The sequence below is a fragment of the Temnothorax longispinosus genome, chromosome 1 (genome assembly GCF_030848805.1).
Source record: "Temnothorax longispinosus isolate EJ_2023e chromosome 1, Tlon_JGU_v1, whole genome shotgun sequence".
NCBI classification, from domain to species: Eukaryota; Metazoa; Arthropoda; class Insecta; order Hymenoptera; family Formicidae; genus Temnothorax; species Temnothorax longispinosus.
Window position 1 is genome coordinate 17,558,634 of NC_092358.1, and position 24,258 is coordinate 17,582,891.

General features: G+C 37.6%; 1 protein-coding gene across 2 annotated transcripts in view; it reads left to right on the forward strand.

Moving 5' to 3' along the window:
- Nucleotides 1-24,258, forward strand: part of LOC139812733 (metabotropic glutamate receptor 8) — a 176,442-nt gene that overhangs the window by 36,302 nt on the left and 115,882 nt on the right. For both annotated transcript variants that reach the window (XM_071777814.1, XM_071777805.1), the window contains exons 2-3: nt 1,183-1,387; nt 21,098-21,313. In XM_071777814.1, coding sequence (XP_071633915.1) covers nt 1,187-1,387; nt 21,098-21,313 — 417 coding nt within the window. In that variant the 5' untranslated portion in view covers nt 1,183-1,186. The remainder of the gene's footprint in view (nt 1-1,182; nt 1,388-21,097; nt 21,314-24,258) is intronic.

Below are 24,258 nucleotides of genomic sequence, written 5' to 3' on the forward strand. Positions count from 1 at the left end.
ACGTTTCCTCGTAAGAAAATGACGTGTTTACAAAAGCTCAAAATATATATGCAAAAGCGAGGAGGTAAAAGTATAAATTAAAAAGAAATAACGTATCAACGAACGGTTCTTTTCAGTTGATAGACAACGTTGCTCGTACAATAAGCAAAATCGATTCTGACAAATAAAATAAGGATAATTGTTTGAAGAACTTTCTGTGTTAACAATAAAAATCAAGCTTTCGAAATCGCGACGATTGCGGGGAGAAAATTGGACGATAAAGATGTAAGGTCGTACTACACGAATAGGCAATAAAGTAATTAAAGGAAAAGCGGAGGGTGAATTTCCTTGATCCTTGTACGACACCCTAAACCGAATTAGATTAAGAAAGGAAAGATCGTTTAAATGCTTGAAACGTACGATGCGACTAACAATAAGTGTCGATGAATTTTATCGAAAGAGCTGAAAACCTAAATTACTTTCCAAAGCAACAGTTCATGTTTCGATCATTTAAAAAAGAAAAAAATTTTTGTACGACGGATTAAAAGATTCTTCTATTTTTGAACGTGAAAGTTTTAATATGCGGCAGACAAAGATTTATTGTCGAAAAGAAACTGTTTTATAAGTTTAGAAATCGTGACCTGAGTGGGAAGAGTTCAAAATGAACAGGAATGGAACGTACGATGTATTCATATTTTTGTAAATATTTTGCACACGTATCTACGATCTATCCGTTTCCACTATATATTCACGTTTCCAGCGCACAAGCAGAGAATTATATATGACATTGTAGAGATCGAGATTTTCATCTCAATGCCTCGTTACTAGTCGTTTTGAAGTAGCTCGTACAAATCTCACGCAATAATAATAACATTCTGAAAGAGATGAAGGAAACTCAGACAATACAGACAGATGTATCCACGACGTATAATCGATTTACTCTAATCAATTGAAATAAAATATATATTGAAATAGAATATTTTCAAAATTGTCTTTTTCTCGAAGAAAGGGAATATACAATTTTAGAAATATTCTTCGTTCTTGACATCTGCAACATTTTCACGTTATTTTATCGTAACCGGTTTTATAGTATTTGCATTTTATTTGTGTTATACACGAAATAGTAAGAGAATACTTGTGTACCAATACTTGTGTTTAAGAAAAATTTGCGAAAAATAACGTAAATGTTATTTTGTGTTTTAGCGAGATGTCAACCGCGAGCTACTCGAGTAATTCAACTTCCGTTGCCAAGATGAACTTACGCAGGATCCTGCCGTGGATGTGGTGCTTCCTAATTACAAGCGAATGTTACAATTACAACGCAAAAAAAAGAGGTGAAGATGGCTCGAAGTTGATACGCATCGACGGCGACATCATCCTCGGCGGGATCTTTCCGATGCACGAACAGGTAAGCTCGTTCAGCTTTTCTATAACGCAGGGCGTATCAATATAATCGCGTGCTTCCTGTTAGCTACAGACTTTTTCGATAACTTTATAATCGAGTTTTCTCGAGCGGAAATTTAGATTTGGATTAAGATATACAACACAGTACTTTGGTCGATCATATTTTTCGAATTCTTCATGATAAATATCTTGGTAATTGGACTGCAAAAGGAAGCCGTATTGAAATAAGTTTAAAGCTGAATAAAAAGTAAACATTTATTATTTGTTCACGTTATTTACTAATAAATAAAATTTTTATCTTTTAAATCAACTTAATATTTGCTAATTAAATTTTTCGAGAAATTTTTCTTGGATTTTAATTTTCCGAAGTAAATTTTAGTTTATGACTTCCGATAGAAACATATGTAATTATTGTTGCATATAATCGCAAACGTATTGTAATTTTTTTCGCGATTTTATTCTCACGGGTAAAATATATTAATATTTATAGAGTTAAATATATTACCTTCCGATTGTAAAGATTAAATTGGTACGCAGCTTCTTTTATGTATAGGAGTTCGCCTGGAGTGGGTCAATGTGCATACATCTCGACTCCGCTACTCGTTGCACTTGTATCCACGAAAGTGCACTTTTACCTTATTCTGCGCTCTTTCGTTTCAAATTGCCTCGCAAAAATCGCGCTCTCGTCTTTCGAGCTTGTCCACTTGAAAATAACGAATATTTCGAATAAGAATGCAGTATTTATCATCAGCGACGAGCAAATAAACCCGTTTCGTTTATTTGCTACCGTTGCTGAGTCCATTAATATCAACCAACGACGAAATAGTATATTACACTACAAGGGCCGAAAGTTGAATTTTCGGCCCTGCGCGTCATGATGCCCCGAGGCGAAGCCGAGGGCATCATGACGAGCAGGACCGAGATTTCAACTTTTGGCCCGCGTAGTGTATACGATTTTTCTTCATAGCCGGTCGAAAGTACGTTATTAATTTTGCTTTTTTTAACTTTAAATGTTAATAAGCATGTTTTTGATGCCTGCCCCCGACATTTGCGGCACGAGCGAAGCGAGAAGAAAAGGTTTTTATAATTGTCGAAAAGAATGGAATTAAAAGATTTTTTTAATAAACGGATACTCTCTTGAGCTTCTATTTTAAAAAAATTAACTTTTGTTTTCCGTATTATATTAAAATAAATGATTTAAGTATTTATAGACATAATTAATCTATTTTGCAATTGGTAAAAGTTCAAACATTGAAATCCACTCTTTTCTACCTCACCCGCAATTTTTATAAAAAAATCTTGGAATTACAAAATCCATAATTAATTAAAATTATTTTTTTATTTATTAAAATTCTATTTTATGCATTGTAACAAGATATAAACCATATCTTTCCCAAAAAACATGTTTTTAAGAAACAAAAAAGAGGGAAATAAAATAAACTGATAATTGTGATTGAATCTCATACAAACTCGTTTTATCTTGAGTTTTATTTATTCAGGCGATATAAACGAACTGAGACGCGTATTTAACATTTCGCTATTTTGAGAGAAAATAATTTATTACGTTGCCGTATATGGAAAATAAGTCAACTTTTGAAATTACGAAGTATGTGTTACGCAACACGTGCAAAAGTTTGACGTAACAAACCCCGACTCTCGCCGTTGACGTCATATCACACATACATACGTAGCACAAATGGAATATAGGATAACGCCGTAGTCTCATTTGATTGCGAGGAACAGACATCGAAGTACGTGCATGTGTATATGTGTATGTGTGTCCTATCGTCACAAAATATTCCGCTAAGAAACAACGGAGAAGAGAGAAAGAAAAATAGACGAGTGCATTTTTTTACTTTTTTGCAAGAAAATTGCGAAAGTTTAATTTTAATTTCTTTCCGCTGAAAACTGATTTTTTTGAATTTTCATCGAGAATTATACTCAATATTGTGAAGCGTATGGCGCACCGTGTACGTCCGTAAAAAAAATATGTAATATTTATTTTAAATAACAAAAATATAAGAAAAACACTCCGCTTTTGCTGCAGCTATATTTCACAATACGCAATTGTATTGTGACGAAAAAAAAAAATAAAAAAAATGTTTTTAATTTTTTCTCTGATTTTTTGTCGTAAAAATAAATATAATAATTAATATTAAGAATACATAATATTGTAAATATTGTGACGTGACAAGGTCACGTCCCCTGTCCGGATGGTAGCTCGGCCGAGGGAAGCGTCAGAGATGGCGCCTCCATCCGAGAGGGGCGAGGCGACCGCGTCTTTAACATTAAATTTTAATTATTTTGCGAGACTTACAGGTTGTGTGGGGTGGTGCCGAGCAGATGGCCAGTAGGATTTGTTGTAACGACTTAGGTCGCACCGCGGGATTTGCAGAAGAAAAACCCGGAGGCGTTCTGCAGAGGAGTGGCCGACGGGCGGGTCACGCTTGGGCCCATTGCCGATACCGCTCCGGAGCATCTCGCATTGCGAGCGCTCAGCCCGATGATGTCGAGATAAAGTCCGTTAACGGAGGATCCGAGCAGGGGGACGCCCCGACGAGGTCCACGTTAAGGATGTGGAACGACCTACCGCCTTCAAGGGTCGATTTGATATACCGATCGACGTGGCCACGGCCCGTCCAGCCGGGCAGTCGATTTCGGTCAAGTCGCGGGCTGGACAGGCGGACTTACAGCAGTTTTTAAAGATACCGCCAGCAGGCGGAGCAGACGCGAGGGGCGCCGACAGGAGCGGAAAGCGCTCGGATCGGACGCAGCGCTCGCGTAGAGCTGATCGGCAAGGAGAGCTTGCAAGCACGGCGCGCAGGCGCGTGAGCTCAGCGTGGTCCCGCCGCGCCGGGCCAGAGGAACGACACTGTCGTGCGAGCTTTCGTCCTGAGACGTCATCCCGAGGAACACCGACTGCCGAGGATCCGAGGATCTTTTGTAAGGCCACTGCTCGAGCACCGTTGTAAGCAAAATCCTTCTCGAGGCCGAGGCTCTTCCTAATCGCATAGTCAATGGTATTGTGAGCGAGGTATCTTCGCGTAAGGGCGAGATATCACTCGCGTTATTATAAATTGATTGTTACGGGGGTCGTTACGATATTATTATTATCCGCGAAACGACTTGTTATATACCTTATCCTGATTAAATATATTATCTCTTTTGTTCACATTATTTTTGTGTGTGCTAATTGCGCTGCGCTCCCTCTCCTCCTCCGAGATCTAACAGCGATCTGAAGTAATAAAGGAATTCACGCCTGAAATATTTCTAGAGTTGGCTTGGATTTAGTGTACCGTGGTGCGAGTATTCGCGCCTGGCGCCCATACCGAGATTTGGAGAACATACCTGGTCGAGCTACCATTCATACCTTTTACCGATTCCTATATATTGTGAATTTGACGGCGTGCTCCTTCTCGGCAGGCGAGATCGAGGGACACTGCTCGAGCACCGTTGTAAGCAAGTAAGATCCTTCTCGAGGCCGAGGCCCTTCCGGGAGTCGCGCAGTGCCGCGTCAAGCATGGAAACCGTTAATAACCGAATTAATTACCGAAAGAAATACTGACGGAGGGCCCGGCCGAGAGAGTAAAACATGATCGCCCTTCTCGGGGAACCGCACGCGGCCGATAGTCACCGCATAATTAGAGCCACGTTGTACATACCGTCCCGTAATGCGGGAGCGCATAATTGTAGAATCATCGGAAAGTTATCCTTCTGGAATTCGGAGTTGTGTATGACCGTTCCGCGAGACGGCATAGAATCCGTGATGTATTATTCGGACATAGGATTGTTGCGAAATTGTGAGATACGTTTCGCGTAATCGCGTCTTGTGTATTTGGCGAGGTGTCGATCGCGTAACAATGCGAGGCACCTTTCGCGTTTTGATATTGCGGACTTCGCGAGGTATCGCCACGTAATTGAGAGATATCATTCGCGTAGTTATAGTGGGACTATTTGCGAGATATCGTCGCGAATTCGTGAGATATTCGCATAGTCATTGGTATTGTGAGCGAGGTATCTTTGCGTAAGGGCAAGGATATCACTCGCGTTATTAAGTGATTGTTACGGGGGTCGTTACGATATTATTATTATCTGCAAAACGACTTGTTATATACCTTATCCTGATTAAATATATTATATCTTTTGTTTACATTATTTTTGTGTGTGTTAATTGCGCTGCGCTCCCTCTTATCTCCTCTTCTCCACAATCTAACAGCGATCTGAAGTAATAAGGAATTCACGCCTGAGATATTTCTAGAGTTGGCTTGGATTTAGTGTACCGTGGTGCGAGTATTCGCGCCTGGCGCCCGTACCGAGATTTGGAGAACATACCAGGTCGATCTACTATTCATACCTTTTACCGATTTCTATATATTGTGAATTTGACGGCGTGCTCCTTCTCGGCAGGCGAGACCGAGGGACTCTCGTCGTCATAATATAAAATTTAGGTAATTATACAGTAATAGGGACCACCCTCCGATGACCTTGACCTTGACATATGTTGTCAAGGTCACCCTCCTGAGTGACCTTCGGAAGGTTTTAGCCGTCGCTCGTTATTCGTTAAAAAGTTATTAACAAAAAAAGTTTCGAAAATATAGCAGCTATTTTGAGTATTGGAAGGCATAAATAACTAATACCTACGCATACACTTTTCACGCGAACCGAGGTTCACGCACACCCCCCCCCGTGCTTTCGGGGGAGGTGCGATAGCGGGCCGCCCGAAAGCAGGGGGGGGTGTGCGTGAACCTCGGTTCGCGTGAAAAGTGTATGCGTGAACTATTTCGGGGCTACCGCACCTCCCCCGAAAGCACGGGGGGGGTGTGCGTGAACCTCGGTTCGCGTGAAAAGTGTATGCGTGAACTATTTCGGGGCTATCGCACCTCCCCCGAAAGCACGGGGGGGGGGGGGTGTGCGTGAACCTCGGTTCGCGTGAAAAGTGTATGCGTGAACTTTTCATGCGTGGAAAGTTAATATGTTGATAAATTGTTGATAAATTGAAGTCTTTTTGTTAAAGCAGAGAATACCTCGTTTCGCGTGAAAATCGCTACTTTACCAAAAAAATAAATTACAGGACGAAATGATAATAATTACTATAATATTTATTCATTTATATTTTCTGTTAAAGGATACATAATGGACATTATTTTAAAAAAAGCATCTAATCGTTCATGAACATCGTATGCTTTTTTAAACATAAATTCTGCTAAATAATGATTAAAATGGTACTCTTTACGACCATATCGTGGAATACCTTCGCGAATATCTCTCCATAAACGTTCTATGTTTTGGGTATGGACACCCGTATTTGGATCAACAAAATTTTGAGAATGATTGACTACGCTATGTTGGTATGTTTTTTTGTCGATTTTCTCGTAGGCTTTCCAACAATCGCTGTAGATTATTGACCCAGGAGCAATGTATTTTTCAATCAACGGCAATAGCACTTCTGCACTACGAGATACAACTGGCACGACAAACATCTTTTTCGTGCCCCGTTGTACACCACCAAAAAGCCATTGTCCTGTGATCAATCGTCCACGATGGTATTTGCGACGTCCAAATTTAGCTTCATCAATTTCGACGATGACTCCATTTCCACCAATTTGATTTTGTTTGTGCATCAAAACCATTGATTCATGAGCTAAAATGCCACATTGTCGTATTTAAATATTATACATGTAGATTTACGAATAAAATCATTAGGACATAAATTAATTACCTCCCGGCAAAAGTTGGTCCAATCAACTGCTGTGCATGGTGAAATATCGAGCTCCTTTTCCAAAAATCTTTGTCGAGGGCTATTCATCATCATGATATAGCATATTAATCGACAACTTACAGCAATATTTATAAGGCCTTGCGCAAACCAAGTTCCGGTTAAAGCACTTATTTTGAAATTACAAATTAGTCTCTTGCGCTTGCGTTTTTGTACTTGTTTATAATAATGTTGTGTACAATGTATAGTTAATGGTTGTCCACCTGTCATTTCTACAACATTATTGCAACGCGGACACTTCACTTTTGTGCGAATAACATTCTTTTCGCATAAATACTTCAACAATTCGTTGTAATTTGTTGTTAGTGCGAGAAATTCGTAAAATTTTATATTTGACAGTTCAACAAGTTATTTGTACGAAAACCTGTCGTATACTGGCTCATTTTCGAAGAGTACAGTTTGAAATTTGTAAGAAATATCAACAACAGTAAGAAGGATATTCAAGGACAACTTACGAGTATGCTTACAATTAGTATGTTTACACTTTTCACGCGAGACGTTGTCACGGGTTCGTGGCATGCTTACGAACTCGTTTATATATATAAGACTTCAATTTATCAACAATTTACTGCTTTAAATGTTGTGTTTTGGTAAAGCAGCGACTTTCTCGCGAAATAAAGTATTCTCTGCTTTAAAAAAAAGACGTAATATTAGTCGTTTATGCCTCTCAATACTTAAAATAACTGCTATATTTTCGAAACTTTTTTTGTTAATAACTTTTTAACGAATAACGAGCGACGGCTAAAACCTTCCGAAGGTCACTCAGGAGGGTGACCTTGACAACATATGTCAAGGTCAAGGTCATCGGAGGGTGGTCCCTATTACTGTATAATTACCATTGTATAATATATATGTTGATTAAAAAAAAGAATAAGATTATATAATGGTGGAATATAAGCAATTTTTAAAGTATCTAAATTTTCAATTTAACTAAAAATTATCTTATTGAAAGCGTGCATTTAACTGCAAAGCATTTAATTATTATTTATAGCGAAGTGAGTCTAAATTTGTATATTTATCATTTCGAAATTGTTATTTAACATACAATTTTAAAATTTATTAATTAAAATCGTTGAAAAAAAACAGCTATTAATTTTAATGCAAAGGTATGTAATGTTATGTGCATTTTCTAGAACTTTATTTTGAAAATTGTTTATTAAGGGGATGCTAGAGTAACGGTCAAACTCCACCGGGAAAGCACCTTCATTAAAAATACGATAATTATCGATATTTTAAATGCTTATATTATCATTCAACTCAGAACATAAATATATTGGAAATACGTGTATTACATGTATACATTGCATACATGTAATCTATTGCTATGTCCACTTTTGCTATGTCCAATACCATTATAGATCTGAACGTAAACATGTATTGACAATATATGTATTCTTTTATATCTAAAGATATTATAACATATACAGATATCGCACTCATGTAATAAAATAGCGGCATTTGGTATGACCTATAAAAAAAAGACAGATTGTCTTCATACTTAATTGTACTAGTGTGTAATGTCTAGAACTAGTATAGGATATAAGTATAGCAGATTATTATTATTTCATATTTATTGCATTATGGGGGAGGGGAGGGGAATATTCTTCCAGTATATATACGAAATCTGTCAGAAAAGTAATGAGATCAAATTGATAAAATCTTTTGTTATACATACATACATATATATATATATATATATATATATATATATATATATATATTAGGGTGTGTCATTTTAGAGCAACTTTTTTTTTTATTTCACGAATAGCATATATACTTGCAGGAAGGTAAAATAAGATACCTGTTAAAATTTTAGCCTTTAATATTAATATTAACAGGTCGCTCATCGCGATTTTTTATTTTTCATTTAGTAAGATAGAAAAAATTTTATAACTATCTAACAAACAGTAATACAGCATTGCGCCACATAAATTTTCTGTAGTAAATTTACCGCTCTACAAAAAAGATCTCTTATCATTTTTTCATAAATTCAACCGTTCAAAAGATATTCAAAGTTAAAGTTTGATAAATTTTATAAAACTTGTTTTTGTTTCTTATAAATGTTGTATTATATCGACTATCAAAAATTATAAAATAATCAATACATATTTTTGTAGAAAATTTAACGATCTACAAAAAAGGTCTCTTATGTTTTTTTCATAAATATGTATAACCATTTAAACGATATTAAGGTTTAAAGTTCAAAGTATAAACCTCAATATCGTCTAAATGGTTATATTTATGAAAAAAATATAAGAGACCTTTTTTGTAGATCGTTAAATTTTCTACAAAAATATGTATTGATTATTTCATAATTTTTGATAGTCGATATGATACAACATTCATAAGAAGCAAAAACAAGTTTTATAAAATTTATCAAACTTTAACTTTGAATATCTTTTGAACGGTTGAATTTATGAAAAAATGATAAGAGATCTTTTTTGTAGAGCGGTAAATTTACTACAGAAAATCCATGTGGCGCAATGCTGTATTACTGTTTGTTAGATAGTTATAAAATTTTTTCTATCTTACTAAATAAAAAATAAAAAATCGCGATGAGCGACCTGTTAATATTAATATTAAGGGCTAAAATTTTAACAAGTATCTTATTTTACCTTCCTGCAAGTATATATGCTATTCGTGAAATGAAAAAAAAAAGTTGCTCTAAAATGACACTCTAATATAAATATACACACACACACATCATGTTACATGTTGCAATTATGTCGCTTATATACGCAATTATAACCTATAATAATATGCCTATAATAATTATATGTGAGAGCATATACATTATGTATTTGAACATACATATGTTCTTTTATTGTTTCTTAATTCTTAAGAATTTGTGCAAAGCAAATTATTTTTCGAATTGATTTAAACGAGCATTAATACAATAAAAAATAATTTGCAAACTTTTATTACGTACCGTTCAATATTTATAATATAAATTGACAAATATATTTACAGTACACTTTCTGTCTCAAATGTACTAAAACAATATTACAAAATTAAAATTATGTAATTTTGAATATTGAGAATATAGAATGAGCCCTTCCAACGTCTATTCCCGTGAAAACGCAGCCAATATATTTTTTCCGATTTTAATTTACAAACAATGTATTTGTAATAACCAGTATTGTCAGAACAGACGCTTCTGATTTTTATTAGAATCATTATTATCTGAATAAACGTTTGTGGCATTTATTTTGCCAGTACCGTGAGCACAGCCGCTCCTGATTATTATTATAATCAATATTTGCTCGAATAAACACTTCTGATTTTTATTATAATTAATAATTAAAATACATGCTTCCAATTTCTATTTAGACCTGTTTTATTGTTGGAAATGGCGACCTATGTATGATGGAGACAACGACGACCGGCGCCCCCGCGCCTGATACCAGTGTGCGCACGCAGCGCCCATGTATACCCCCACTTCCTTCTACCTCCTCAGTCCGCTGTTTACCATTGTCGGTTACACACGTGTCCACTCTCTATGTAACGTTCTCTATAATAAACCTCTATAGTTTTATAACCAATATTCAATTACTTGCGATCCGCGTGCCTCAACATTGGTTATGGGCCCAGACACGGTACGCGCTAAGTGACGCGTGCGAGAACGTAACCCAGAGAACAACAGTCGAAAAGGGAATCGCGTGAGTGGACGCCATTACGCACGCAGTGCATCGAAGTTTCGCGAATACGCTCGTAGAATCTATTACGCGATATCACAATGGCCGGAACAAACTCAGTGCGAATCGAACCGTTGAATAAAGAGAACTTCGACACATGGAAGATTCAGATGCAAGCGCTGCTTGTGAAGACGGAGGGATGGCAATACGTTAGCGGCAAAAACACGAAACCTGCCCTCGTCGCGAACGACCCTGCTTCTGAGACAGCCGTGAGGACATGGGAAATCAACGACGAAAAAGCGAAGTCTGACATCATCCTCTCAATCAGTCCTCCCGAACTGAAACAGGTTAAAGGCCATAATACGTCGAAGGAAGTATGGGATAGGCTACACGTCATTTACCAATCGCGAGGGCCCGCGCGGACAGCGACTCTCATGAAAAATCTCATGTTACGGCGCATGGCGGAAGGCGAAGACGTCAGGGAGCATCTTCGAAACTTCTTTGACACCGTCGATAAACTCGCAGAGATGGATATCGACATCAACAAGGATCTGTTATCAGTGATGTTGTTGTACAGCCTTCCAAAATCGTTCGAAAATTTTCGATGCGCGATCGAGTCGCGTGACGAACTACCGACCGCGGACGTGTTACGTATTAAAATCACGGAAGAATACGACGCGCGAAAAGGTGACTCATCCGACAAGTCCGCGAGTGCTCTTATGATTAAAAGAGGCGCGAATAAAAAGAAACCGTCAAAGGGCGGGGACAGTAATAAAACCTTTAAATATCGCTGTCATCGATGTCAGAAAGTGGGGCACAAGGCAAACGAGTGTCAATCGAAAACGAATCAATCCGAAAAGGAATCGGCTAAGAAAGTCGATGCCGTGAGTCTCTGTGCTGAGGTGAGACCCATCGACACGCGCGAAGAAACTGCGAATCACAAAACGGACGAAGAAGCCGCGAACATCGTAACGGAAGACGCAAATTGGTGTTTGGACAGTGGCTGCACCGCCCACCTTTGTAAGGATCTGTCAAAGTTCGACTATATAAATGGAACGGCGGGACAGAAGTTGAACCTGGCCAACAGGGCATCCACACACGTCGTCGGAAAAGGACTGACGACCATCACAACCGAGACCGAAGGTCAATCGAGGAAAATAAACGTCACCGATACCTTGTATGTTCCGGACCTACGCACGAATCTTTTATCCGTCGGAAAGATTACCGACAAGGGATACACAGTGATCTTTACGAAAACGAAGGCCGATATCGTCGATGATCGCAGTGGTAGTGTCGCATTAATCGCGCGCCGCGCAAACGGATTGTATTACGTAAACGGATCTTCCCGTGAGAACAGAGCCGACGACATAACCTCCGCCGCGATTGTATCGACCGAGAACAATTTCATGATTTGGCATCGCCGCATGGGCCACCTAAATTTTCGCGATCTAATCCAGTGCGATAGAAACGGATGCGTTCGCGGGATGGATATTAAAGATCCGTTCGTCCAAATTGCGATATATGTAGTCGTGGAAAGATGACGCGCCCTTCCTTTTCGCGAAGGTTGGAACGGAGTACATCACCGTTATAAATCGTTCACACGGACCTGTGTGGACCCATGCGTTCTTCGTCCAACGGTGGAGCTCTCTACTTCATAACCTTCATTGACGATTATTCGCGATGGTGCGAGATTCATTTCTTGAAGAAAAAGGACGAAGCCCTGGAAGCCTTCAAGAGATACAAGTCTTACGCCGAAAGGAAAACCGGCGCCACACTCCAATCTCTGCAATCCGACAACGGGGGCGAGTACGTCAACAAGGCCTTTGATGATTATCTGGAGCAGCTCGGTATCAAACGGAGGCTCTCTACTCCACGTACCCCGGAGCAAAACGGAGTCGCGGAAAGACGCAATCGCACCACCGTGGAAATGGCTCGCTGCATGCTTCTGGGATCGAGACTATCTACATATTTTTGGGCCGAAGCGGTGAACACCGCGAATTATGTAAGAAATAGGTGCCCGTCCAGCGTCTTAGACGGAAAGACACCATACGAACTATGGGTCAAACGCCCTCCTAACGTCGATTACTTCAGGGAATTCGGATGCAACGCTTATGTCCTTGACAGAAAACCAGGCATCGGAAAATTTGAGCCAAGATCAAAGATCGGTACGTTCGTCGGATACTCGAACAAAAATAAAGGTTTTCGCGTATGGATCCCCGAGGAAAAGAAAGTGGTAGTCACCAGAGACATCAAGTTCGCCGAATCTCGGAAACATTCCGACAGCGACGAAGTTTCGCACGATAAATCGGACGACTTCTTCCCTTCCGAGATAGACTCGACACAATCGCCAGCTCCGCTTCTTACCGGAACAGACGTTTACGGGAAAGCTGGTCGAAACGAGCCGGAAACAGTCACATGGGACTTCAGCTCCTCCGATGGGAGATCCGATGACATCGACGAAGACGAGGAAGAAGGACGCCCCCGAGCACCCCATTGAGGACGACGTTGTAGCAGATCGGGCCCCCGAAAATGACGACACCGCCGCCATTCCAAGCCGAAGAGGACCAGGAAGACCGAGGCTGATACGCACCGGGCAAAGGGGGAGACCCGCGAAGCAATATCAGACCACCGCAAACTTCGCAGATTACCAAGAACATTACGTTTTTCAAACGGAAGTGACTACAGAATCGGCCCTGCAGGGACCCGACTCGGACGATTGGTATCGCGCCATGTCGGAAGAAGTGAAATCAATCTTGAACAAGGAAACATGGTCCATCGTCGACCGTCCCTGCAACCGGAGCACCGTCGGGAGCAGATTCGTTCTAAGAAACAAATACTCCGAGGATGGTAACATCGAGCGCCGAAAGGCTCGCATCGTGGCTAAGGGGTATTCTCAGCGTCCCGGACTGGATTTTCATGCGACTTTTGCACCGGTCGCTCGGATGGGTTCGATCCGCATGATCGTCGCTCTGGCGGCTCAGCTCGACATGGAGATCCACCACGTCGATGTAACGACGGCCTACTTAAAACAGGAGGAAATATACATGGAAATTCCATAGTACTTGATAAACGTGCTCGAAAGATTGAAACAAGAAGAAAATTCAGCTACACGCACCAAAGCTGCACATATGCTAGATCAGATCAAAAAGGGAGACACCGTATGCAAGTTGCATAAGGCGCTATACGGTCTCCGTCAAGCGGGCCGATGTTGGCACGAGACCTTGAACGACGCCATGGAAGCTTATGGAGCCACAAAATCATCGTCGGACCCGTGCGTTTATTACATTGGACAGGGTGAAGACATCATCTTAATCGCAACCTACGTCGACGACGTCGTAATTGCCGCAAAAGACCCGCGAAGGATAGCCGAATTAAAACGCTTTCTGAGCACGAAGTTCGAACTTAAGGATTCCGGAAAAATAAAGAGATGCTTAGGAATCGAGTTCCTACGAGACAAAAATGGAATCCACCTAAAACAATCCGCACTCACCAGGGAGATTCTTCATCGTTTTGACATGATAGATTGTAAACCGAAGAAGACACCACTCGAGCCAGGAATCAAGCTTGAGAGAGATGACCAAAAATCTGGAGAGGGATTACCTTATCGTGAACTGGTCGGATCCCTCATGTACCTGTCGGTTTGTACCCGTCCAGATATCTCTTTCGCCGTCAGCTATCTCAGCCAGTTCAATGACTACTTCGGCGAAGCTCATTGGAATGCTGCGAAGCACGTCTTGAGATACTTGAAAGGGACGGAATCAACAGGGTTAACCTTTCCAAAATGCGGTGGCTCATTGACAGCCTACGTAGATGCTGACTGGGCCAACTGCCCACTCGACAGAAGATCTTACACGGGTTTTACTTTCCAAATAGGAAAATCCATCGTGTCTTGGGAGTCACGCAAGCAACGAACCGTCGCCTTGTCATCTACGGAGGCCGAATACATGGCCCTCTGCGAGGCCGCCAAGGAGGCCATTTGTCTACGTCGCTCACTCATCGAATTTGGTTTCGAGGACACGGCCAAAACGACTCTTTTCTGCGACAGCAATGGTGCTCGAATGCTCGCGGAGAATCCTGTGCATCACAATAGGTCGAAACACATCGACACCAGGCATCATTTCGTTCGTGATGCTGTTCATAGAAACCTAGTAACCATAAAATACGTTCCCACGGACGAGATGGCTGCGGACGCATTGACCAAACCCTTGGCTGGTCCTAAACTCAAGAAATGTCTCCGCACCCTGGGCGTCGAATGACATCATATCTCGGGACATCGATGGCACACAGGTCGAGGGGGAGTGTTAGAAATGGCGACCTATGTATGATGGAGACAACGACGACCGGCGCCCCCGCGCCTGATACCAGTGTGCGCACGCAGCGCCCATGTATACCCCCACTTCCTTCTACCTCCTCAGTCCGCTGTTTACCATTGTCGGTTACACGTGTCCACTCTCTATGTAACGTTCTCTATAATAAACCTCTATAGTTTTATAACCAATATTCAATTACTTGCGATCCGCGTGCCTCAACATTTATTTCAACAATATCTTTTGAATATTATAATGGGACTTTAGTATTATACATAAATTTAAAGAGTATTTTAATAGATTGTACGTTTTCATTATCTTGGAAAAGTTAGCAATTTATTGCCTTCTGTAATTTTCATAAAATGTTGTCTGATGTCTCATGCACTTTACACATTTTTAAAATATTTTTTATTACAAGGATGACATCTTAAAACTACAGTAAGGCTTAGTTAAAACTAGGTATTAATTAATTTTTTATTATTTATTACGAAAATTGCAAAATGGTAGAATTTTCCTTTTTAGTTTGACTCAATCTATCTTCAGACTTTGGCTGTGTCAATAATTACTAGACACCATGTATAACAATGTGAAATTAAGAACCCCATGATTAACGTCTGTAACATTTTATTTACAATAGTCCATGATTAACGCTTCTGGCACTTAATTAAAATTATAGTTTAGCTTATGTTTAACGCCTCTGGCATTTTATTAACAGTAGCCAGCATACAATTTAAGTACTATAATTTTCAATGAGTGTTAGTACGTACTAGTTTATCCAACAAAAAATAGATTAACTTATCCATGCTTTTTTTTCAAAAAAATATAGATTGATCATGTAGCTTTCTTAATTTCTCATTGTTATATACGGTGTCTAGTAATTATTGACACAACCAAAGTCTAAAGATAGATTGAGACAAACTGAAAAATTCTACCATTTTGCGATTTTTGTAATAAATAATAAGAAATTAATTAATACCTAAAGACTTGCGAATCAACATGCGTTCGCACGATTCGGCGAGAAGAGACAGCTCAGCGTTTACCGTTACTATAGGTGTGTGGCAAGGAATTTAGAAGTGCTCTGTAAACAACAATGGTTATACGCGGTCACGTGGATAACGCTGAATCTTTGCTTAGCGTGCGAACTTTACCATCGGTAAACACTAGGCTGTCTCTTCTCGCTGAATCGTGCTTTGAGGTACACCCTGATTCGCGGATCTTTATTAATTAATTTCTCATTATTTATTGCGAAAGTTGCGAAACGGTATATAGTATCTACTTTATTTTCTAGTTTGACCCAGTCTACCTTCACACTTTCGGCTGTATCAATAATTACCGGACACCCTGAATATGTTACACACATATTTAATATATTTAAATGTAATACGTTCTCATGTGTCACTGTTGTTTGATCACATTGCTACCATTTTATGTTTACGCATATCTATATTTACCATAATGTCGCGAAACACGTAGAAAAAAGCGTGCATTCTTCTAATTATATAAAATAGATCTCTACATCTACAAAGTCTTTTATATTCAAGATATGAAAAGAAAAGTCAATTAACTTTAATATAATTATTTTAATAATTAATTTAAAAAATTAATTTTTGTTAGATAATTCTTGCAATGTTATAATACAAATGGCAGAGAAAAGCAATAATGTTGTTAATCCCTTCTTAGTGGGTGCTTACGTCATGAGAGGAATACACTCTCCAAATTTCATGTTTCTAGGTTCAGGGGTTTGGGCTGGGCGTTGATGAGTGTCAGTCAGTCAGTCAGTCAGGACATCTTCCTTTATATATATAGATTAAGATAAAAATATATTTCACATTTATACATATAATACTAATAAAAAAAATTTTATTATACATATGTATCATAGGTACATAGATATTTCGCGTTTTATTTACATCCACTAATTACATACAAATGTTTCGAGAAACAAGTTGAGTAGTCTCGAATCGTTTTATTTCTCCAATGCTCAACGGAAGAGATATTTTAAATAACGTTCACCAAATAAGCGCTGCTCTTTACATGCATATTCATACATAAACCGCGCGCTTGGTAGTGAGAATGTAGCGTTTGCATTCTGACACATACTATTAGGCGCGCAGTTTACGAATGTACATTTATCTAAAGAATCATATCGGTTGGGTGAATATTATTTAATATAAAGTACAGAGTTGAATATATGTTAATAAAAAATATTTTATAAAAACATATATAAACAGGATGATAAAAAAAACTGTATAAACAAACTCGGGAACAAGATGAACAACTTTTTCCCGGGGGAGAACGGTTGAAAATACCTCGTTCAGATTCGAAAAGGTCGCGAAGAATGTGGGATGATGAGTTTGTACAAAATTGAAAAGACATGTAATCCACGGAATCCACCAAACGTGATTTATTGGTGATTGTAGCATGATAGCGCGCGTATGATACAGAGTGCCATTGTGGTAACTAGCAGCAATTGTTCCAAGTTTCCACCGTCGAATTCACAGCGTTTCTACATAGAAGCTCGTACACGTCCAAAGATTTCTGGCGTGTCTCATATCGACGCTGCCGTAACCGCTGGCCTTCCAACGATCATACTACAATCACCCATGAAACACGTTTTGTGGATTACATGTCTCTTCATTTTTGTTCAAACTCTCCATCTCACATCCTTGATCGACCAACCTTTAGAATCTAAAAAAAGTATTTCTGACCACGCGTTCCCCCCCGGGAAAAAGTTGTTCATCTTGTTTCCCTGAACTGCGCGCTTTGTAAACACTAGAACTCCGGAGGTTAACCTATATTTTATAAAAACATATATAAACAGGATGATAAAAAAAATTGTATAAACAAACTCCTAACCTATATTTATTTCTACCGAAGAAATCTTAGAAAAGAAAAGAGAAAAAGAAAAAACAAATTAATAAAATTAATTATCTATGTAATTTCAATAAAAGTCAGGGAACATTTTAGAAATTAAGATGTTTTAAAAATGAGTAATAATAAATTATTTAAAAATGTTAAACGGGTCATTTCTCTCTCTCTCGACTCCCTTAATTAATTATGTAGAAGACTTTTTAAATCTGAAAATTCAATATATACGAAAAATTTTTATAAAAACATCGCATTCGATTGGTAAAACAGTCGACTTCACGAATATGCGGCTAAGTTTGATAGCTGCACAAAGTGCGAAGTAAATATATTTGTGAAACGTTATTTCTCCTGCAGCTATAGATGGAATAACATCGAAAACTTTAAGCTGATTTATTGTTGTCGCGTAACTAGTTTGCGCAAAATAACCGCCGTTCACCGAACTTCTGTTAACGGGTAACTTTCGTTCTCGCTAGTTCTTGTCGCTCGATATAGTGACTCCTGAGTAACGAGCAACCTGGACTTGCGAATGATTAGTTTTTTCGGATAAATTTCCAGTGAAGTAATAACTCGCAACTTTTCCGGTGACAATATTAATATCGATTTTCTTTACAAATGACAAGCGAGAATTATTATTCGTTAAAGATAAAAAATCTCTTTGTTTTTAAAACTATTAACGGTAATTGTGTACATGGAGGGGACCACCTTGGATGACCTTGATATTTTAGTATGTTGTCAAGGTCACCCTTTTGAGTGACCTTCAGAAAGTTTTAGCTCGCGCTCGTTGTTATTCAAAAGTTATTTTAGCAGCGAATTAGTTATAATATTAAAGCAGTTATTAAAGCATCGAATCGTTGCTTTCTGCTCGAAACGAGGTCTACAATTGTTGTTCTATGAACATCGTATAATAATTTCACAGAAAACGCGTGGACTCGTGAATGGTGGAGCTGAAAACAATGATTTACTGCTTTAAAAAACTTTTCTTTGTTCATGCATGTAGGTACTATTTCGACATACCTATATATTAGTTATTTATGCCTTTTAATACTCAAAATAACTGCTACATTTCTCAAATTTTTTTGTTAATAACTTTTGACTAAACAACGAATGCGGACTAAAACCTTTTGAAGGTCACTCGGGAGGGTGACTTTGACAACATACTCAAATATCAAGGTCATCCAAGGTGGTTTCCTCCATGTATACAATTACCCTATTAACAATAAATATTTTTTATTTGCGACCTAACTAGCCATCTTTGTTAATTATTATCGTCACGAGCATTGGTTTTGGTCCTTCTCACTCGATTAATATTTATTGATTATTGCGATGAATATTATCACGTGCTTCAGTGGTCGAATTGGTAAAGACGCCCGTCACGGATTGGAGGGAGGTGCAAGTTTGAACATTGGTTTGAGTGATATTTTTCGCAAACTTTACAGTAATTTAAAAATAATACTTATTAGCATCAAAAGTTATACATTGATTAAGAAGAACTAAAACCAATGATTGAAACGTTGTGACAATTATTATAATTAACCTTTAACTGCACGGGCAGGGACCGCAAACGCTATTTTTTGTCATGTATTATTTCAGTTATGCAAGATATCAGTTATGTGTTTTATTTATTATGTATACTCTAAAATTTATATATCTTACATTACTTTTAGAGAAAACAAAGAAACTTGTGGGGTTCTCTGCAGATCTCACCTGTGGCTATATGTTACTAAAATAACGCGTGTATTTTACAGGTTAATAAAGATGGCCAGTTAGGTCGAATATGTAATAAATCTTTGTTGTTCATTATTTATTACTGACAAAGTAAAAGTTTCTGATTTGGTTTAAAACTACTGTTTTATTACAGTTTTAATATAACATGTAAATATGTATTGCATTCTTAATATGTAATATTATATTCTATTTATGTACCCACTAAAAAAATCTTTAACGTTGACACGTTATCAATTAATCGTTTTAATTTTGCAATATATAAACTTTGCAAATGGCATATTATTAAGTCTTTCTGTGATAAATTAATACCTTTAATATGACAATATAAAATATAATTGATTGATATGATATTGAAACATAATAACTGCAACATTAAGTTTGTGTAATAGGGTTTACAAATTATATTATTGCTGTTATATGTTTATATAACTTGATTAAAAAATTCTTTATTTTATTAAATTAAAAATATACATTAGAATTCATGATCTTGAATAGCATTAACATGCACAATAAAAATAGATTAAATGTTTGATTTTATACGTCAAATACGTAGTAGAGAATATTTGTCGTTCCCCACATATCCCGACTTTCAGTAAAAACAGATACCGGATTGTTAAAATTAAAAGCTTTATTCCGGGAAAGAGCTTCGCAACTCCGGGGAAACGAATGGTCAGCGTTCCCAGCTGATTTCACAAACATTAAAATCAGCGGCGCGGGATCGTGTTGTCGCCAGAATTTACGAGCGTGTTTGGCCGGATTGTGTATTTTTCGGTTTGACGGGCGGGGAACTCTCTATACAGCCACACTGACGCGCGCGGATTTGCAGCCGTATCCACAACTTCGCTCTCATACTCCTTGAACTCGACGTCAACAGCGTACGTTGAGCAACACATTCGACCGTGGTGGTGCTTGAGAATACGAGGGGGCCGAAGTCTGTCATTTGATCTTTCGGTCCCATGACACCAAGTCGTGCTCGTACACGTGCTATTGTAGCGAGACATTGTACAAATGAATGGCTCCGGGGAATAGTAGGGCATTAATCCATCGAAATTGAACGTCTACCTTATTCTTCGCTATCGCTCTTCCGGAGAACTGCTCGTTCCGATCGAAAAATTATTGTTTGCGTTGACATTATTACGTTTAAATTGCTCACGCTTGCGATATTTGAACATATGTGAAATATATAGCGGAAAAATAAAATGTAATTAAAAAGAGACTGCAGTTTATTTAAAATCAGAATTTCGTGTTAAATGTATTACGCGACGTATTATATGACATTAATTATGGTATGAAATATAAAAGTGGAAGTCTAAAAGTATAAATATTAGGTACTAAAAACTATACCAAACTGTACAAAAAAAAAGAACAAATTGGTTAGCGTGCGCGCATTTATTTGTTTTCAGGTCTCAAGCTCAGTCGGTCAATCGCCGTGCGGGGCCGTGAAAGAAGAGAAGGGTATGCAACGATTAGAGGCCATGTTGTACGTTCTGGACCAAATTAACGCCGATACAGAACTTCTGCCGAACACAACGCTGGGTGCTCTCATCCTCGATTCTTGCAGCAGCGACACTTACGCTCTGGATCAAAGTATGGAATTCGTCAGATCGTACATGAATCAAGTAAGTCACAATTTCTTCAACATGATGATACGTACTGCTTGTAAGTTTCGCAGTACTTACGCGATAATTTCGTAAAATTTCAAAGTGCTAAAAAGAGCTGGCGCGATAAGCGTTCTTCAAGTTAAGTTAATTTCTTTAGCAGTTTATGAGAGGAAAAGACAGCTCTGTATTTTGTAAAAAGTTACGGTTTATTATATATATTTTATCAAATTAGGGTAGTTTGATTCGCGTTCGTGATAAAAAAGAACGACAATATGGTCTTCAAATAAATTTAACGATCGATACTCGTTTTCCGATTGTTCTCGCGCGTGATGGTGCAGTCTGTTGCGCGTGAACTCTGCCACGGGGCTTATTTCGTTAAATTGCGCAGAAATTACGTTATTTCACGTCGGTTTTGAGATAAAAGATTCAATCTATTTGACATAAAACAGCGGTTGTGCAAGGAAGGAATTTATGACCCCGATGAGCTTGCGAGAATACGGATAGAAATTTGATCGAGAGGAACGTTCAGGACGCATGATCGCACATTACTTCCTCCTTTTCTTCCTTCTATCTTCCAGACATTTATTCTCTTTATAGACTCAATAACAAGCTTTATCGTGTCGAAGCTCAATCGCCAATATGTTTTCGAGCTAGAGAACACTCTCCGTTCCCCAAGGTGCAATAAGAAATTTACTGATTCGAGGAAAGGTTTGAAAATTTGCATTTCTTTATTGATCATTATCACAAATCTGTTTGGAACAATTAACTTTTATTTTTCTCTTACTTTTATTATTTCCTTTTTTAATACAAAATATTTTACACGTTAAGACACGTGATAAAACATAATATCTTAAGATTCTAATTTAACAAAATACATTGAAAATTGAAGAATTACACTGTTAAAGGTTAGAGGAACAATATGAGTTACATTTATTTTGTTATTTTTAACTACCATGTGCGTCAAAATTTATTAATTTGAAACAAAATAGGATTATTTAACGCCATCGCGCCATTGGTTTAGTCAAATTAACATTGTTTTAGTTAAATTAACTACATATTGAGTAGGAGCAGTGGAATAGTTAAAAATTACTTAAAGTTGAGTTCAATTTAACCCTATGAATTTAACAGTGTATATAAAATTTGATCTATTAGTATTTTCACGTTGAATAGATCGTAAGTGCGTCAAACAGAATTTATAGCCGAAAGAGAATAAACACGGCTTACGGTACACTTTACGCCATGATTTCAGTCAAAATTACTAGATCGAAAAACATTGAAGAAGCTGCAGGGCATAGGAGCACAACTGAGAGTTTCTGAGCTTTCAGCCTCGGGGTAGTTACCTTTTCCGAATTTTCGTGCTTCATACGTCAGCACTATATCATGGCTTGGGTCCTTAGCGAAATGAGCGTCTCACGAAAATAGATATGGTTGTTCGCATGCCATCGTTCTGGGAGTTACCCAAACTTCAGCAACAGTAACGATGCGCTGCTTTAGTCGGTTATCCATGCCGGAACGGTGGCGAGAGACGATTGGATAACATCTTCCCCAAAGCTGATTAAATGCAACAACTCCTAGTGCTCTCGCCACTCCTGGTCCGATGAACAATCGCCGTGAGAACTTGTTTTAATTGGAATATTCACGGATATATTATCTTATATTTTAGAATTATTACGTGCAACAATATAGTTTAAAATTGAATATTTTTCCATACTGGAATACGCAAAAAGTTTTTTTTTATATATATAATCTCTTTCTAAATAAATTTAATTTGTGATTTTTTTACGAACTAAATTTTTTTCCGTAAAATATAAATTTATTTCATAAATTTTTAATTAAACCAAAAATACCTTATTTAAAAATACAATAGTACGTGTAATTATTTTAATTTATGATTTTTTTACAAATTACATTTTTTTAATTTGTAAAATATTTTCATGAATCTTAAATTAAACTAAAAATATCATAATGTAATTATCGTGTAATACATTGGGTTGATTCATAAATAAGTTTCGCTATACAAAATTACTGAATCACTTCCTCAAACCAGATCCACGATATCTAATTCTTTTATCTGCTGCAATTAAGTTACATTTATAAATTAGTTTTTTATACTGTTTTATATGTTTTTTTAAGTATAAAAATTTCGTTTGTAAACTGCAACTTTTTTGAATTTATGAATTAACTTAATAAGATGCACAAATTCTTGTTTACTTAATAAAGCCCATAGTAAAAGGCTTTATTGAAAAATTCCCACACGGAGAGAATTTTCTCGTAAAATTTACCCTGAAATCATGGTAGCTGCGTGGGACAACATGTACCACTAAGAATTTTATGCGAGTTATTCTGATTAATATTTACCATAATAAAAAATATTAATATCTATTACATTAAAATATAAAATATGTTTGATTAATTTTATTAAAGTATATCTAGAAAATTTCCTAGATATAATTTTTCAAAATTTACCAATCTGCTTGGTAATTTTTATCACGTTGTTTGTGTAAAATGTCTTTTGTATATTTTAAAAATTCCTTGGTTGCCAAGTTGTCCCAAGTTTGTAGTGAATTTAAGAGTAAAATATAACAAAAAATTCTCTCCGTGCATTCATTCGCCATTGCCGAAAATGTCAATGGCGATAAATGGCGAATTGCCTAAGGAGATTTTCTCCATTAAATTCCTTATTCGAAAGGAAATGGGGATTTTTTAATAGGGATTAAATGGAAAAAATCTTCTTAAGCAAATCTCCATTCATCGCCAATGACATTTTTTGCAATGGCGAATGAATGGCATTTTTCCATTATTTGTGCAATTACTGGAAAGAAGTTTAATGTTAGAACAACAAACTTGCGCGAATCATTTAGCTATAATAGCTAGATATAAGTTTTGCAAAGGCTGCTTTTCGCTACGCAGAGGGATCTGCTTAGTAAATAACAGTTTGTTTTATTCGATGAATTACATATAAT